Source organism: Cheilinus undulatus, linkage group 16 (genome assembly GCF_018320785.1).
Source record: "Cheilinus undulatus linkage group 16, ASM1832078v1, whole genome shotgun sequence".
NCBI lineage: Eukaryota > Metazoa > Chordata > Actinopteri > Labriformes > Labridae > Cheilinus > Cheilinus undulatus.
In genome coordinates, this window is record NC_054880.1 from 19,768,011 (window position 1) to 19,786,640 (window position 18,630).

At 39.7% G+C, this 18,630-nt stretch overlaps 2 protein-coding genes across 3 annotated transcripts in view; both read left to right on the forward strand.

Moving 5' to 3' along the window:
• Nucleotides 1-11,830, forward strand: part of kmt2ba (lysine (K)-specific methyltransferase 2Ba) — a 33,889-nt gene extending 22,059 nt beyond the window's left edge. For both annotated transcript variants that reach the window (XM_041810016.1, XM_041810017.1), the window contains exons 18-36: nucleotides 23-133; nucleotides 298-374; nucleotides 612-772; nucleotides 1,077-1,162; nucleotides 1,321-1,455; nucleotides 1,621-1,779; nucleotides 1,939-2,056; nucleotides 2,145-2,223; nucleotides 2,317-2,477; nucleotides 2,600-2,761; nucleotides 2,894-5,198; nucleotides 6,166-6,288; nucleotides 6,454-6,566; nucleotides 6,660-6,785; nucleotides 6,874-7,126; nucleotides 7,261-7,371; nucleotides 7,516-7,599; nucleotides 7,688-7,817; nucleotides 9,971-11,830. In XM_041810016.1, the coding sequence (XP_041665950.1) occupies nucleotides 23-133; nucleotides 298-374; nucleotides 612-772; nucleotides 1,077-1,162; nucleotides 1,321-1,455; nucleotides 1,621-1,779; nucleotides 1,939-2,056; nucleotides 2,145-2,223; nucleotides 2,317-2,477; nucleotides 2,600-2,761; nucleotides 2,894-5,198; nucleotides 6,166-6,288; nucleotides 6,454-6,566; nucleotides 6,660-6,785; nucleotides 6,874-7,126; nucleotides 7,261-7,371; nucleotides 7,516-7,599; nucleotides 7,688-7,817; nucleotides 9,971-10,246 (4,770 nt within the window). In that variant the 3' untranslated portion in view covers nucleotides 10,247-11,830. The remainder of the gene's footprint in view (nucleotides 1-22; nucleotides 134-297; nucleotides 375-611; nucleotides 773-1,076; nucleotides 1,163-1,320; nucleotides 1,456-1,620; nucleotides 1,780-1,938; nucleotides 2,057-2,144; nucleotides 2,224-2,316; nucleotides 2,478-2,599; nucleotides 2,762-2,893; nucleotides 5,199-6,165; nucleotides 6,289-6,453; nucleotides 6,567-6,659; nucleotides 6,786-6,873; nucleotides 7,127-7,260; nucleotides 7,372-7,515; nucleotides 7,600-7,687; nucleotides 7,818-9,970) is intronic.
• Nucleotides 11,831-14,062: 2,232 nt separating this feature from the next.
• On the forward strand, nucleotides 14,063-18,518 carry LOC121524106 (trypsin-3-like). Its single transcript, XM_041809307.1, has 5 exons — nucleotides 14,063-14,148; nucleotides 14,251-14,404; nucleotides 15,962-16,215; nucleotides 17,545-17,681; nucleotides 18,196-18,518. The coding sequence occupies exons 1-5, from the start codon at nucleotides 14,109-14,111 to the stop codon at nucleotides 18,343-18,345; spliced, it is 735 nt and encodes a 244-aa protein (XP_041665241.1). The 5' UTR covers nucleotides 14,063-14,108; the 3' UTR covers nucleotides 18,346-18,518.
• Nucleotides 18,519-18,630: the final 112 nt, after the last annotated feature.

Genomic DNA, 18,630 nt, shown 5'->3' on the forward strand with positions numbered 1-18,630 from the left:
TTTTTCTTCCTCACCCATTCAGAAAGCTTTCCATGCCGACATTGCTGCTGTGATCAGGAGGGGGCTGAAGGAGGAGGAGTCTCTATTTGAAGATCAGAGACCAAGCAGTCATGCCAAGGCACACTACGTCAAAGTAAACTTCTCTTACCCCCTACATCTTCATTTTATAATGATTTAATCACTGTCAGTGCGTGGTTGTACTTCCTCTGCTCTAAAGATGTTGCCCTTTACTTTCACCTCTCAAAGTCTACCTTTGATCTCACTTTAATTTTGTTTTTTTTGTTTTTTTCATCACAGCTAATTGAGCGGGTTTTTAGTTGGTTTCCATCACATCATCTGAAAAAGTGGAACTCGTTCTCAGAGGAATTCCCAAGGTAAATTTGCTACAGCGCACGACAAACTTCAACATTTTCACTAAATGTACACACTCACTATTCCCTGTTTGGATTATTTTAATTTATTGCATAGTTGTAGCATTATGTGAGTGGTCATGGAGGTGAACTATCGTTCAAAAAATATAAGTGCCACTAAGAAAATAATAGTATATAGATGCTTGTCTCAAATAATTTCTTTGTCCCTCTCCTCTACTGTCTTTGTCTTTAACTCTGCAGTGGCATGCTCCCTGAAGCTGTCCTCCCTCCCTCTAAAGAGCACAGCTATGCACAGTGGCTAGAAAGGACCTACCAGCCCAGAGAGTTAAAGGGCCAGCAGTCGGGGAGAACTCCCCTGTCCTCAGTTACACCTCAGCAGAGCCTAAAACGATTCTCACACGGTACGGATAGGTTGCTGTTTGTTGACCATGCAAATTAATTTGATTTAAGTTTACTTCCAGTCGGGAAGGACTGTATTCTTGTATGATGTGTGTTTAGCTTTAGTATAATCAACATAGTTAATAGTTTCTCCTCTATGTAAAAGTGAACTCTTGTTAAGATAAACTAGGAATATAATAGTCCTGTCTACAGTATTAGAATGACATCATTCATGAAGAGTAAATTTCTTTTAAGCGTCTTGACCCATGTTTTACTTTCTCAGGTTTTAACTACATACCTCTATTTGATCTATTTTTCTTTTCACAGATGGAATAAGTGATCTAAAAACTTCCAAGACTGAAGATTTCAGGCAGTGTGCCCTGTGCCAACAATATGGAGACTCTGCTCCTAGAGTGAGTTTCTTACAATTTTTTTTTTCACTGCAAGGAACAAAACTAATTAGACCGTCCAAGATAATTTTTTTCCATCACTTGCAGACTAAATTGCATTGGTGGATACTACTTCTCTGTACAGTTTATTAAGCCACATGCTTATATTTTCATCTTGCTAGGACGCAGGACGGCTGTTGTACATAGGACAGAATGAATGGGCCCATGTGAACTGCTGCATTTGGTCTGCAGAGGTATATGAGGACAACAGTGCTCTTTTGCAAGTTCACAGTGCAGTCTCAAGAGGGCGCCACCTGGTAAGTTATAGTCAGGAAAAGGAAGCGTTGATGATAGACTTTGTTGTACTTAAATGGTGCTCACAATAGCTGTGTTGTAGGAATGCAGTTATAGCTGTGCTGTGGTTAAAAAGCATAAAATATTAAAACATGTATGCATACATGTTTGTGTTCTTAATTTTCCAGCGTTGTGATCGTTGTGGGCAGTCGGGAGCTACAGTGGGTTGCTGTCTTGCCACTTGTCAGAGTAATTTCCACTTCATGTGCGCTCGTAACCAGAACTGTGCATTCCAGCTGGACAGGAAGATATTCTGTTACAAACACAGAGATCTCCTCAGTGCAAAGGTTTGCAGCCAATTCTCGCCTCAAACTTCCCTTTTATTTTCAGTCTCCCTCTGCTCTGAGAGTAAAAGAGCATTAGTTTTTCAGCAAATTCAGTTATATCTGCTCCTTTTATTTTCTTCACATTGAATTGATTGATTTATTTTTACTATCCTCTCTCAGAGGGTGTCTGGGAAAGGGTTCGAAGTCAATCGACGGGTGTACGTAGACTTTGATGGTATCAATCTCAGAAGAAAGTTTCTCACAGGCCTCGAGCCAGAATCTATAAACATGACCATAGGTGAGTAAAGATTTTGGCTTTTGTCTGTTGGAGCTTTTAGACAACTCACTGTTAGAGTTTGATAACCTCTCATTTGTCACTCGTCAAGGATCTCTGCAAATTCAGAAGCTTGGTGTGTTGTCAGAGCTTTCGTCTCATGGGAGGATGCTGTATCCTGTTGGCTATCAGTAAGAGATCAACATTCTGTAGTCAGCTTTCAGTTACTCTGATTTTTGGCTACACCTCTTGGTTTAAACACTCTTCTTCCTGTCCATCTCCAGATGTTCTCGGTTGTACTGGAGCACTATAGACCCCCGCAGACGATGTAAATACACCTGTAAGGTGACTGAAGTAAGCACTCCACTCCCTGGTGAGGAACAGGATCCCAAATGGGACCAAGATGAGAATCACACCATAGTCCACAGTCCCAGCCACCACAGAGGTCAGCAGGAAGTTACTACAATCAAATGAAACTGAATTGCTGTATGATAGCAGATGATAAGTGATTAATTGCAAGTTACACCTTGGTAGATCTCAAAGTTCAACACCTTTTTTCTTTGCCAGATGTGGAGTCTCCAGATCGTTTAAGTTCCTCATCCAGCCCAATTAAGTCCACTAATTCATCACCCAACTCTAAACACCAAAATACACCTGGATCCAAAAGTCCTGGTTATACACAAACTAGGAGACCAGCAGGAGGATCATCTCGACCACTTCCATCCCCAGGTGATTTTAATTTCAAAAGGTTTTATAAGATTATGAATATTGGATTTTTCTTAGCTTTTTGAAAGTGTCACATCTCTTCCCATGAGTAGAAGATTTCCAGATCTTTTTAACTTTATTTATTTATTGTTTCAGGCTCTGCTCTTCCCAAATCACATCACGTCTTGACATTACGGGATCTGGAGGACACTCGTCGACCCCGCAGGCTGTCATCAAGAAGCCGCTGTAGTTCCTCACAGTCAGACAGCGACCCCTCTGTACCAATGAACCTCCGCACCAGTGGTGGCATCCACTCTAGATGTACCTTCTTCAGCTCCCCTCCAAGATCATCCAACTTGGGATCAGCCTCACCTCCACTGTCCAGACCAAACTCCACATCACCTGTCTGGAGCTCGCCGCCTCGATCAAATTCTGGCGTGTCTTTGGGGCTGTCGCCTCGGCAAAGAGCCATCACTCACTCCCCCAGAGGGAGGCAGAACTTTAAAATCACCACCCCAGTTTCTGCAGAGGTTCCCCAGGACTTCCTAGCATCATCTGAAGCTGAAGATGCAGCAGTGGCCACAACCAATGGGATCTCATTAGCCCCTGATAACCTGGAGGAGGAAGTAGCTCATCTCATGGCGCAGGAGCTTCCTTACACTGTGTTTGACACGGACACGGAAGTCGCTGTGGCCTCCATGCTCAATGCTAAACTTGAGTTTGACGAGGCTCTGCTCAGTGAGACTGTGACACTGGGAGGGGCTGTGAGGGGAGAGGTGGAAGGTGTAGTAGAAGAAGTGCAGGAAGGTAATAAGGAGGACGACTCAGAAAATGAGGAGCCAAGCCATTACCTGAAGTTTTCCCGCACAGTGGTGTGTGATGTGGCGAGTAGTTCAGATACCTCAGGTCAACTCCCGCCAGCACAGTCGATCTCACAGTTAGACGGAGCAGACGGAGGGTCTGATAGCAGTGAAAGTGACTCGTCTGATGATGAAGCTCAGCACAGAGAAGGAGATGGAGAGAGTAGGGTTCATACCAATCATAATACTCCAACTAAACAGTTGACGGTTGCTCTAAAGAGGCTGGAGTCCATCTACACAGCTCCAGAGTCAGTAGAGGAGGAGGGACCAGCTGAGGAAGTTATAGAAGAAAATTCTTTACTAGATGACTTTCTTCAACCAAGCTTTGTCGATGATGAAATGTCAGTTCAGAGTGAAGAGGTCCTTATTAGCTCGGAAACACCACCCTCTCCAAATGAAGTGGTGTTGGATTCAGCTACAGGCCATTTTGTTTCAGCTAAAAATGGCGCTGTGCTATACTCCCATGTGGATAGAATTGACAATAAAGATGAGAATAGTTCATCCAATGACTCAGTTGAAGGATTTAAAGATGATTTGAATGACCCTGATTATTCTCCAGAACCCAAAAACAAAAGGTCTCCTACAATGCTGATGAAACCTGCCATTGTGAAGACAAAACGTCAGCCAAAAAACCCCAAGCGCACCTCACCAAAAGCATGTCTTCCACTGCATACTACAGTTTCCCCTCCTTCTGCCACTTTGTGTACAGTCCCACGCACAGTCACATCCCCCATCATGATCAATGGTTTGAACGCACTACCAATTCAGCCCGGTGCCACACGAGGCAGAGCTGTTGCCATCCGCTTGGACAACTCGAGGCCTGTAGGTCAGCCACAAGTGGTCACTCAGAATCAGGCTGCAGCCACCAGTGCGCCTGTGTCCCAGGGTCCTGCTCCTGCCCCTCAGATCCTGCTAGTCAATCGGCAAGGTCAGATTCTGATTAAAGACCAGAGAACAAATACTTACCAGTGTCTTAGTTCAAATTCACCAGCTTACAGTAAAATAAGCCAGATCGCTAAAATTCTCCACAGCGGTAACACCTTGCCTGGCTCAGTTCCTCGTGTCATCATAAAACCTCGTCTGAGCCCCTCGGTGTCAACGACCCCTTCTGCTGCTAACAACACGACACCAACTCAGAAAAAGATCATCTTTAAAGTGATGCCAGTGAGAAGCAGCATGACTCAATCTCAGACAACCCCTGTCAGTGTGCTCAAGGCTCCTGCAGCAAGTTTATCCACCGTTCAGGAGACCACCGCTCAGGCTATTATTAACAGAGCCATGGCGTCACACCGCGAACAACCACAGCCAAAACCCAAACCAAACATTCTCAAAAAAACTCAACGGCCAAACACCAGCCATCAGAGATCGTCCCAGTTTCTGGACTCGGAGGAGTCAGATCATTCACCAGCTGCACGTTCAGACTCTTCTGGCAGTTGTCTCAATGAGCCAAATTCAAACCAGCAACAAACTCCTGGCCCACCTCGGCACCAGGTGAGGGTGAAGAGAGTGTCATCGGTGTCTGAAAGGCCCTCTAGAAAAAAATCCAAGATTGACTTCTTAAAGGATCCCAACAGTGAGCTGGAGGACTTAAATGAGTCCAGGTATGGAAAGATCTAATTCTTGTCTGCTGCTAACTGAAGTAAAAAGAGTGTAAACTTCTATTTAGGGCTGCAATGAGTGACTGATACAACTGGTTTGGTTTTACATAATACATAATAAATAGTCTATGTATTTATTTATTTGCACATTTTAAAACATTAAAGGCTTAATACATGACATTTTGAATTGTAAACTAGTAGAAGTCATGCAAAGGGTTCCTGCAGATCCTTAAAAAGTCTAAAAGGTCCAGTGTGCAATATTTAGCCAAGTAGCATTTAGCGGAACAAACTTGGGAAAAAAGGAACATAGTATTTATTGGTGGTCATATTTTATTGAGGGTTTAATCATCTGAATATGTAAAATTTATTTTATTAACCATTTAAGATTCAAAATTCCTGTTGGTTTGTTTTCAGCCTTGTTCACTCTGACTGGACAGTGTTTCTTTTAGCATGTTATGCGAATGGAACAGAGAGAGAAACTTTAGTAATTATAATACTAAGTCTTTGTAGTGTGATGGTCTCATGGGTTTTTCCATCCAAACTATCTTTTGGATGTTTTGATTTTTTAAAATGTACTGTTCATGGTATTTTGGTTTACATGTATGTTGTGTGCTATGGTTGTGAATTGTGATAAACAATGTGAATGTGGTTGTGTAGATTGTTTCTTCACAATGTGACACCAGGAAGAATAGCTTCCTGTGAATGCTTCAGCTAATGGGGATCCAAATAAATGACCAAACAAGCTCAGAAGCTCCATCACAATTCATACATTGGGTTATATGGACCCCTCCCTCTCCGGCATTGTAGGATATTAAGCCTTTCACATAATCTCAAGCATCTCCTGTCCATTTTGAGTGCTATGCAATTTCTAACACATTCACTGTGACTGGACCTACTGCAGTTGAATTGTTTGAGTGATAACTTTCATTGAAAGTCACTAAAACTGATATGGATTATTTTTCCACCCCAGCAGACCCAGTGGTGTTAGAATGAAAGCTCCAACAATAAAAGAAGTTCTCGATCTGAATCAGGATATACCTGAAGAGACAAAGCCATTGAGGATCACAGCTCCTCCTCTTCCGCCACCCTCCAGGTAAATTAATCTCAGAGGTGATCTGTCTTTTTGGCAATGCAGTTAAAATTAGACAAGTCATTTTATGAGAAACTTAATATACGAGCCTGTTTTAATTTGAGCATTACCAGATTTTTAAAAACTGTTCTCTGCTTGTTTTGGCACTGAAAATGTGGTTCTGTACAGGCATCCTCAAGTTGAGAGCCCAACATCACAAATCAACAATCTAATGAGGAGTAACACGCACATGTGGGTCAGTGCTCGCCATGGAGACCTCTCTGATTGGGGCCCATATTCAGGTTTGTGACAAATATTAAGTTTTTATGTTTTAATTATTATCATTATTAATTGAAGGATATTTTGTAACATTCTTGGCTGGTTTAATTCTTCAGGTTTTAGCTCAGAAGAAGAAATACCAGCACCCAAACACAAAAAGAGGACATACATGAACCAGCCTCACCTGCGTTTTGAAATCACAAGTGATGACGGCTTCACTGTAAAGGCTAACAGCATGGAGGGTAAGAGCTGCCTGTTTACATTTTTCTTCAACTGTATATTGTATAGTGTTACCAGCCTCTCACACCCCTCCCCTCTTTCCCCTGTCAGGTGCTTGGCGTGCTGTGATTAACGGCGTCCTGGAAGCTCGAGCAGACTTCCACATGAAGCAGCTGCCTCTGGGTGTGATGAGCGGGCCGAGGGTGCTTGGTATTATCCACGATGCTGTTATCTTCCTGCTAGAGCAACTGCAGGGCGCAGCAAACTGCAAACGCCATCGCTTCCGTTTCCACCGCTGTGATGACATCGAGGAAGAGCTTCCCATCAATCCTAGTGGCTGTGCTCGCTCAGAAGTCTACACACGGTACACAGAGACACTTTCTGTTAACACTTACGAGTTTTCTGGCTGCTATAAAGGTTGTCTTATTTCTTACCTTGACTTTTGTTAAAATAAACCTCATATGTATGCTTATGTTTTTTTTCTCTTTCTCAAATCAGGAAAGCAACTTTTGATATGTTCAACTTCCTGGCATCACAGCATAGAGAGCTTCCTGAGATAGTTGGTCCATTTGATGAAGAGGAGGATGAATTCCCACTGAAATCTTCCAGGTAAAAGCACTAAATCTGGGTTACTTTCTTAATCCTAACAATACTTATTTAATCTATGCCATACCTGACAACATATGAATTCAGAGTTGTTAAAAGATGTCACATTCTTAATGACACCATATTTTCTTTGTCTACCTCTGACAGGCGAGCCACTAGCAGTGAGCTTCCCATGGCTATGAGATTCAGACACCTGGAAAAAATCTCCAAAGAAGCAGTTGGAGTTTACAGGTAATTGTAGAGAATATATAAAAAAAGATTAAAAAAAAGCATTTTTCAATGACTGGTTGTTTAACAGTTTTCTCTTTTGATATCTTAGATCTGAAATTCATGGACGTGGTCTTTTCTGCAAAAGAAACATCGAGGCTGGAGAGATGGTTATCGAGTACGCAGGCACCGTGATTCGCGCTGTTTTGACTGATAAGCGGGAGAAATATTATGACAGCAAGGTTAGTAAACAGAATGCATCTGGAAAAGAAAAGCATTATGTTTGTGTGTGTTCATATTTGGCACTTTTTACTCTGGCTGTACCAACAACTTCAGTTTCAAAGTGCCTCTCACTGGGGCAGGCCAAAGCCAGTGTCTAGGAAATAATTGAAAACAATGTAGAGCGATCATGCCTTCGCATTAGCAGCAAGTCTGGACCTGGAAATTATACCCTTGAAAAAATAAATTTGATGAGACTCTCCCCTCCTATTGCTGTGTTGCACAGTATACTAAAATCTTCATTCTTTTAATTCAAAACTGTACGAAAGCAGAATTTCCTGGCGTTCAGTACCACTCATCGGTCAAATATGGCTCAGGTACAAGTGAGCAGTTTTAGCTCTATCTCCACAGGATGTCAGTGTGAGCAGGGTAGGCAGGCACAGCTGGCTTCATTCATCCAACAGTGAGTAACCCACCATAATATCCCCGCCTCCAGTAAAGGTGAACCAATTGGGCTACCAACGTCTAGCATGGAGCTATTTTACCTACAGCGCCATTGCTGCACCAACAAACTTAGTAAATCTACATGATGAAGTTGCTGTGAAATAGTATCATACAGGCCTGTGTCCTAATGGCTTTTTTAGCACTGAGAGCATTTATTTTTAATTCAGTAATGATGTAGTGTTCTGAGCACTCAGTGCCCTGAACAGGAAAAGCGCCCTCAGTGTCATCTGTTTCTGTTGTTGCGCTTAAAGCACTCTCAGTTGAAAACCATTCAACTTTTTGTACAGTGATGCGGTCTAAGTTCTTCCTCACTTGCCAGTCAAAATCAAGAAGGGGCGGGACTTCTGACAATAGCGAAGAGAAACCGATCTGAATCGTCTTTCTTCATCTGTTTTTCAAGGGTTGTTTTAAGTTCTGCAGCTGCTGCCTGTGTCAGGGCAGGATTCCTTTACACTGCCTGCATGTCATCTGTGTGATATTTACTTTAAACACTAAAATAAGAGGCACATTGAGCTAACTACGTCACAGATTCTACTGTGGAAAGTGGGATTCATTTTTTTGTAACGTAGTAACAATAAGCACTTGTGAGATGCACTCTAGAATTGAGATCCTGAGCACCACCAGCAAAAAAAAAGTTGGCTATGGACACAGCCTAACAGCAAGCACACATTACAAGCTCACCAAGGACCTCAGTGACAAACACTACAGACTTCTGAGTTCAGTTAGCACATGAGCTAGCTGGTTAGCCCACAGGCTGGCAGGTTCACTTTTGTAACATAGAACTTCAGATGAACTGGAAATTCGTTTCTGTTTTAAAATAAAAGCAGGGCTTTTTTAAATTAAAGCAGGAAGTCAGATACTCCCAGGATAAGACACAAGGCACAGATAATGCCAATACAACAAAGTGCAGGGACTTCTTTTGTAAATATGTCAATATTTTGAAGATTTTTTTGTCACAGAATGATTATTCACTTTTTTAGTCCCCCAAGAGATGAGAGAACAAGTTAAAAAAGGTCTTAGTCGTTATAGTTTACTGCGTGTCAGACAAAAATCTTTGAGTATTTCTGTTTATTTCTATTTATTTTCTTTTATTGTACCATAACTTTTAAAATTCAGGTGACAATACTGCACCATACATATTCTTAAATCTGAGGTTTTCCTGAAGAAAAGGATGTTGAGAGCTTGATTATGCACTACAGGGTTGATGCTTTACAGGCTTTTTAAGACAGTCGCTTAAAGCTTGAAGGGTTAAGTACCATTTGATAAAACATTACTAGATGAGGATAAAAACTGAAAACAAGATGTTTATTTTAAATTCACGCTTTTCTTAATTTTGAGTATGGATGTTGTGTAACAGCTAAGTGGGTGTATGCAGAGGGTTGCTGCTGAATCATGTTTAACCAAAATGCCAGGTCTTTTATTTTTTTCCAGTCCCGCCCTGGCAAAAGGAGAGAGGAAGGATATGTTATCAAAGTAAACAATGAAAAAATGTTTCTAGAACAGATAATGTGCTCAATAATCATGATTTTAATAATGATAATGACAATCTTAACTCATTTTTGTCAACATCTTGCAGCCCTGCAAAACAGGGATTTGATTTCATGAAAACTTTAAGGACTATGACATATTGATTTGACTGAAATTGTGAACTTGCCACTTTGTACTCCATCAGGGCATCGGCTGCTACATGTTCCGTATCGATGACTTTGATGTGGTGGACGCAACGATGCAAGGCAACGCGGCTCGTTTCATCAACCACTCGTGCGAGCCAAACTGCTACTCTCGTGTCATCAATGTGGACGGCCGCAAGCACATAGTCATCTTCGCTCTTAGGAAGATCTACAGGGGCGAAGAACTGACCTACGACTACAAGTTCCCCATCGAGGATGAGAACAACAAGCTGCGCTGCAACTGCGGGATGAGACGCTGCCGTCGCTTCCTCAATTAGTACAACACACACAAACACACAGTGTAGAAGCAGTCCTATTATTGCACTGGAATTCAGGAGGTGGACTACTAAGACCTTTGATGCATCTGATTGTTGTGAAGTAGCCATAGGAGTGAGGTTGTTAACGCACACAGACCCAATCTAATGAGTTTTCACTTTGTTAAAGCTTAATTTATTGACTATTTGAGGTCAGTTTCTGTTTATTTCTGTGAGTCTGAAGTGCAACACAGGAACCAGATCAGAGCCATAAGACAGAGCATGAAGCATTTAATATTTATTTGATTTCAGGCTGCTGGATTACCAGTCTGTTAGGAAATGCAGTTCAAACAATACAACTGCTCTACCTTTTTGGATCTGTGCACTGTTCTCCTAATACTACACGCTCTCTCAGTTTTTGCAATGTTAAATTTGTGAGAAGCTTCTGCTGAAACTCGGTCTCAATAAAAGCCAGGAGGTGGATAATAACCAGTTACAAACAGAGCAAACTACAAGAGATACCACTTAATAGAATATTTCTGTTTTTATGCTGGTGACAAAGTGTTTTTGTAAACAATGGTCACAGAGCAGGATTAGGAATGTGTATTCAGCACCTTAATCTGACACAACCTCCTCTGGGAGCATTGGTGTCGCAGCAGACATTTTACTTCAAAGCAAAAACTCAAACACATTTAACTCAAGGCACCTTGTGTACAGTGTGGTGCAGCTGCATTTTAACTTCTCTCTGGAAACAACTTGTGAGCAGGGAATCTTAATATTTTGGCTAACCGTAGTTTAAATGTAGTCACCCCCCCCCCCCCCCAGTTTATTCTGTTGAAATCTTTTTAACTTTCGTTTGTGACGGCAGATTTGCTGTGAAGCTTTTATCCTGTTTGTCTTAATTTGTTTCTGTGTGCTTTTTGTGTATTTTAAGATCTATGAGGGAGAGTTTCCATGATGCAGGGTTCAAACTCAGTAAAGTGATCTTGCTTGGCACAGTCCCCTATAAACCCTTTTGTATTTTTGTATATTGGAAAAATAAATGTATATTCAACAAGTTAATCTAAATACGTGTTGACCTTTTAACTTTCTATTTGTTAGTGAAGACTGACTAATAGGACCGAAGCTATTGAGTTACAGATCTTTCTTTTTGCACCCTCTTCCTTCTGTTGTGTTTTTTTCTATCACAGGTGTACTACCTCAAAACTGTTATGAAGCAAATTTAATTTAATTATACAACAAAATTGGTAAAACACTGCTTCCTTATTTCCTCTCTGTTCAACCTTTGTAATAATATTTTATAAGAACCAAATCAAACTGTTGAACACTGACTTGCTATTATGCCTGCGGTTATTTAATAAGGAAGGCTGGCCACTATGTTTCTGTGCTTGTTTGTTCTGTTTGAAACCACAACTAGCGAATGGATGTAGATACAGTCCTTGAGTTTAGCTTGAAGACTTAATGCTGAGGATGTTTGTTTTGTGTTTTTTTAGACAATAACTGAATTTCACTTGGAAAGATTGGCTCACATTGGTTCCTTGCCTGTATATAGTTGTATAAAGAATTTCTAAACCTGTTAAATATTTTTGTACCAACATTTTTTTTTTAATTTATGTTCAATAAAATTTGAAATGTTGCGAGTTTGCCTTAATTTTGCAAGTTTTCACCAATTGGTAAACATGACATTACATGCATGGAACATTTTGTGAATTAGCATTTGGGTAGAACAAAAAATGAGTTTTTAGACATTTTTTCATGATAAATATGCAGTAAAATCAAAAAGGAAATGCAAAACAACATAACTCACAAAAAAATACATAAATAAATAAATAAACTGATGCTCAAATTTGTAGTATCTGCACAGTATTACCAAAGAATGAGTGACATACCATGTCTTACAATTTCCCATGGCTGAAATCTCATACAGTGACCAAGTAAACCCCTTTTTGCCAATTTCCACCTATTGTAATCCACTGTTAGCCCATTTTTACCACTGTAAACTTGTTTTTGCCACAGTCTATCTTTTTATTACCTCTTTTTTACCAATTTTTGAAAAACTATTTTGCTGCCATTTCTACCCATTTGAACACTTAAAATCCATTTTTGCCAGTTGTACCCCCTCTTCACCACTTTTTGCTTATTTTTTTTACCAATTTGAATCCATTTTTGCCTCTGAAATGAATGTTTTCACCACTTTCTATGTCTATTTTTGCAGTTTTGATTGCAATTGGCTATTTATCATGCCCTTTATTGACACTTTAAATACATTTTACAATTTGTAACCCCTTTCTCTGCCCTTTTGTTGCCACTTTAAACCATTTTGTCCACTTCCTATTTTATTGCCTCTTGACCAATTTTTGCAACTTTTAAATCCTGTTTGACCATCTTTAATGCCCATTTTTGCCACATTTTAACCCTATTTCACCAATTTGCCTGTAGATATCTGCCACTTAAAATCCATTTTTGTCATTTGTTATCCCTCTTCAAAACTTTCTCAGCCTTTAATTGCCTTCATTTTAAACTTTTTTTTTAAAATTTACCACAATTAACCAATTTTCACCAATTTTATTCCTATTTCTATAACTTGAACTGCAACTGGCTATTTACTATGCCCTTTAATGCCACTTTAAACCTATTTTGCCACTTGTAACCCATTTTTATGCCTGTTGTTGCTTCTTTATTGCAAATGAAATGCATTTTTGCCACTTTCCTCCTATTTAGTGCCTCAATTAACCCAATTTTGCCATTTCAAAATTCTATCACCACTATTTTTTGCCACTTTTTGAATTAAATTTCATCATCTTTTCTTCCCATTTTTGCCGTTTTAAATCCATTATTGACACTTAAGACCCATTTAGCTTCTTTTGACCCATTTCTGCTGTTTTAAAACCTATTTTAACACATTTTCTGCCCATTTTTGCTGTTTTAAATGCATTTTTGCCACTTTCAAACTATTTCATTCCTTTCACCACTGTTGGCCTATTTTTGCCTTTGTTATCCGATAGTTGTCACTTCTTAAACCCTATTTCACCACCTTTCCTGTCCATTTTAGCCCATTTTTGTTCAAAATTACCACCTTTTCTGCTCATTGTTGCCCTTTTGAATTCATTTTTGCCACTTGTACCCCATTTTTGACTCTTGACCCATCTTTGCCACAATCCTTTTCCTTTGAAATTTAATTTTCACGGTCTAATAAGTCCATATTTATGCAAAAATGTTCAGTGTGATTAGGTTTTCTTTCATGAGAATAATTCAAAGTAAAATAGTGCTGTACCACACGTAGTTGAACCACTGATGTGCACAGTGTTCATTCCATTACGTTGCTCTTTCTGCTGTTTTGAAATGTTCTTATCAGGTTTCTCTCGATTACTGAGAAAACACCTGAATGAACCTTCTTGCTATCAGGCAAATCCATGTCTGAAATGAGCTGCTGCCGTTCTGAACCAATATTCACACTGTAGAAAACTTCTCATCTATTTCAGTTCCTACCACCGTCTCAAAACACGGTTATCTACTATTTAACAAGCACTGATCAATGATATCTATCATAGCACCAGTAAAAAAAACATGCCTCCCTGGCTTTGTTGTATTTTGGATATAATTGCCCTTGCCATGTTTTTACACCTTTGCATGTATGGGCTACTGATATACAGTATCTGTCATATTAATCTGAAGTTGCTTTAAAATGCCTGGAAGTTTAATACCTTAGTTCTGACTTTAGTCAAGGTCCTTGCTCTGCCTTTGCCATCAGCCATATGGCTTTTTTCCCAGAACAGTATCTGTATTTTACTTCCCTGACCTTGCAAATTTGGGAACATAAACGGGGGATCAGGTGTATATAAAGAGTTACAGTCTCACTCCCCCTTACATTCATCAGAACGTCACCATGAAGGCCCTGGTGTTCCTGACTTTGCTTGGAGCAGCAAGTAAGAGCTCACCAAAGTTAATTTTGTTAACGTTTTAATGAACATCTTTAGAAATAATCTAGTCACAGTTTGGTATGTCATAATATACCTCACTTATTCCAGTTGTTGCAGCTGAGGATGAGAAGGTTGTTGGTGGGTATGAGTGTCCCAAAAACTCAGTTCCCTACCAGGTGTCTCTGAACGCTGGATACCACTTCTGCGGTGGATCCCTCATCTCCAGCCAGTGGGTGCTGTCTGCTGCTCACTGCCACATGTCGTAAGTACAGGAGGGACACATTTTCACAGGCACTCCCATTTCATTCAACAAATCTGTTGAGCCACTTTTATAAAAGGGTTTCACTTAAAAGCTTTTTATATTAACCATGACAACAAGGTGGTGTTAATGTCAGTCTGCTCTCTTTACCAGGTCTAACATTTTAATGTAAAGCTCAAAAGAGAAGACCTTTCAAGATATTTCTAAAAAAAAAAAAAAAAGTTTAAAGCAGGCCTGTCCACAGATTTTGTCCCATGACAATCACAGAGAACAGGCAGTTTTGATTGTAAATGATGTCAATGAATTGTGTGGATCAGTAGCATTGGTGCTAGTCTTGGTGCCACTTTCTGACATTTTTTATACCTCTGTTAACCCATTTTGCCACATTTTAATCATTTTTACTTGCAACCAATTTTTTTCTGCCTGTTGTTGCCATTTTCAACCATTTGAGGCCAATTTTTCCTCTACTTTTTTGAATGACTTTTGGCCTATTTTCTTTTTTCTGTTTTCCCATTTTCCCCTCTTTTGACCTAATTGCCACTTTTAAACTCTATTACACCATCATTACTGCTTTTTTTTTTTTTTTTTTTTAACATTTTTTTAATCAAATTTTCCCACCTTTACTGCCTGTTTTGCCACTTTTATAACAAATTTGCAACTTAAAACAAATCTTAGACACTTTGGGCCAAATTTTGATCCTATTTTACTATCTTTTCTGCCCATTCCTTGCCACTTTTAGTCCATTTTTCACATTTGTAACCCCTTTCACCATTTTTCTACCAAATTCTTTCCACTTTCCACCTATTGTTATCTCTGTTAACTCTTTATCACCACTTTTTATGCCTATTTCTGTGATTTGAACCACAAATAGTTATCTTTTATGACCTTAAATGCTACTTTCAATCCATTCTGCCACTTTTAACCCCATGTTCTGCCTTAAAGCCATTTGTGCTTCTTTCTGCCTAATTTTTGCCTCTGTAAACCCACCTTGGCACTATTTAATTCTAGCTTACCATCTATTTTGCACATTTTTGCCACTTTCTGCCTATTTTTTAGCCTCTGTTAACCCATTTTTGCCTCCTACAGATCCTATTTCACCACCTTTACTGCCCATTTTGCCACTTTTTATTCCAATTTCACCACCTTTTCTGTCAGTTTTCCACGTTGAACACATTTTGCCACTTTAAACCAATTTTTGCCCATTTCAACCAACTTTAATTCTAATTCTAATAAAACGGTTTACATCTTGAAGGAAGGTATACTACAGGATAAATAAAAAACACACTTTGCTTTGATAAAAGTAGATAACATTGGGATAAAAATATAAAGTATGGTCATCACAGCTTCACTTTACTATGGATTTTCTAAGCAAGACAAGTAGCTAGCTACAGTAGTGTCATAAGTAGCTTGGTTAGTTGGCAACAGATAATATTAGCTTGAATAAGCAGACTGAAGCGGTCTGTTGTTCTAATAACCTGGTAATTGCCACCTGGTTCTTTGTTTTAAATAAGTATCTACATTAAAGGAAGTGTCTGACTTTGACTTTCATACCTCCTGCAGTCGTATCCAGGTCCGTCTCGGTGAGCACAACATCGCTGTGAATGAGGGCACTGAGCAGTGGATCGATGCCGCCAAAATGATCAAGCACCCCTATTACAACAGCTACAACCTGGACAACGACATCATGCTGATCAAACTGAGCCGCCCTGCCACCCTCAACAACTACGTCCAGACCATTTCCCTGCCCTCCCGCTGCCCCCAGGCAGATGAGAACTGTATGGTGTCCGGATGGGGCAACACGTCCGCCAGCAGCAGTAAGTTTAAAACCAGAGAGAAAGAGCAGGGGAGTACTGCTTTATGGGCATGCTTACAGGGATCATCCACTAATTTTAATACTAAATCATTGGTACTTTTCACTGTGTTGAAAAGCATTTGAAAACATTTTAGTATGACTTTCCAAAGAGTGATAAAGCTTAATATTTAGCAATGTGTTATTTAGAATAAAAGGTGAGAAATATTTTCTACCTCCTCTTCACCAGTTAATGTGGATCAAAAAGAGTGATTAATACTTAAGAGTTTAATCCAACCCTTTTAAATAGTCTTTTTTGTTCAACCCTTTATTTCAAATCCACTTGTTCCCTGAAAAACAAAACAGCAACTATTCACAACCATTAAACATGCAGCATGCTTGCTTTATAATACATGCTGCATTAGTAAAATCAAAGTTTTTCTTTACACTAATCAGTTCGTCATCTCAGTCCTGCATTACTTAAAAGAAACCTGCGCATTGAACTAGAAAAGCACCAGAGAGCACAGACCTCCGCCATTAGCCCTATCTCCCAATAGTAAAGAATCCTTTAAAAAATTTCTTGACTCAGACGGTGATCCAGATCACTCCCAAAATCTAATCAGTTCTTCCTTATGCCAATTTTGTCATTTCCTGAAAATTTCATCCAAATCTGTCTACAACTTTTTGAGTTATGTTGCTAACTAACTAAATAACAAACTAACAAACCCTGCCGATCACATAACTTCCTTGGAAGAGGTAAATATGGTGACTTTATTAGATCAACATTTGTGTCTTCTATATTTTCTACAGTTTTTTTTTACATTCCAAATAAATTCACCAGTAGGCTGCCATTTTTCTGCAGTACACTCTGGGTAGTGAGGTCATATTGCTCCATTGCTCTTTTCCCCACATCTTTCAGATCATACTTACCCCCATTCTACATTATATCTTCACTATCCTCTTTGCCAAAACTGCACTTGGGGTGAAATTAAAAAGGCTTTAAGGATGACACTCCCTAAAAAAAGAACAGTGCAGCCATATTACATCCTTCCTTTAGAGGAAATCAAGGTGAGTACAATCCAATAGATGTGAACAGATTAATCTTGCAGCCAGATGATAATCCCCCTGAGTTTTTTGCACAAAATCACAGCCTACACAAGAAACTCTTTCATACTTTTCTCCAAAATGTAGAAACCTAGTGTGTTTTTTGTATGACATCTATGTAAAAGACACTAATGTTGCTCCAATAAAGTCAGTTTGTGTTAATATGCAGGGTTTCCTTTAATGTCTTGCAATGTTATAAAGAATAATTTTCATCACTGATGGTATAACATACTGCTTGTCCTCTTTCCAGGCAACTACCCTGACAGACTGCAGTGCCTGAGGCAGCCCATCATTGATGACAGGATCTGCAGGAACGCCTACCCCCACCTCTTCACCGATAACATGGTTTGCTCTGGATTCATGCATGGAGGTGCCAGCAGCTGCCAGGTGAGTTGAACTAACCCACAGGAGGAGAAGTGGCACATAATCCATTCCAACAACAGACTATGACTCAGCAGAGTGATGCCATAGCAGAGTGCTTACAGCATATTTTACTGGGTATCGGATATACTTCCCTCTTACTTTCGTATGATGCATTATTCCACTTTTTTCACTTTAACATTAATTGCAGCATATGATGGCTGATGTAGGAATGCTGTATTGACTAAAATTGAACTTAGCTATATGAGGTTTGATAATATCAGTATCAATATGGAGGTGTAGGAGTGATGGTCATGTGTAGATCTTTTTAATGATCCCTTGTAGTTTTTTCAGTGATTATAATCCAATTCTTTATCATTAAAAAGTATCTCTTTTGACAACATCTGAAGGTGCAGCAGATTCTGTGGGCAGAAAATATGGCTTTTCACCTACAGATATTCACAGAAAGCTGATTTTTTTTCTTTTACTCACCATGGACAACATATCATTTAAACACCATTGCTTGTGTTTGTGTTTGCAGGGAGACTCTGGTGGCCCTCTGGTGTGTAGCGGTATGCTGCAGGGAGTCGTTTCCTGGGGTTATGATTGCGCCATGCAGGGACACCCCAGCGTCTACGCCCGTGTGTGCCGCTATAACAGCTGGATCAGCAGCACCATGAGCAACAACTAACACCACACCCATGAATCTATGTACAAGTTAACATGATAACACCATTCTCAAGTGCTCATATTGACTTTATTGGAACACTCTCAGTGTAACTGTGCAGTTCAGTTACATCTCATATGTAGCATACTGAGGCAAAAAGATTTTGATTAAATAATAAAAATATACATGAGCATTCATTGCATTGTTTTTTTTCTTACACTGAGTTTCACAGTCGTCGGGATTACAGTATAAACATGCTCTTGTGTGGTAATTCTTTATATTCAGTGCTTTTGCTACAATCTGTGTTTC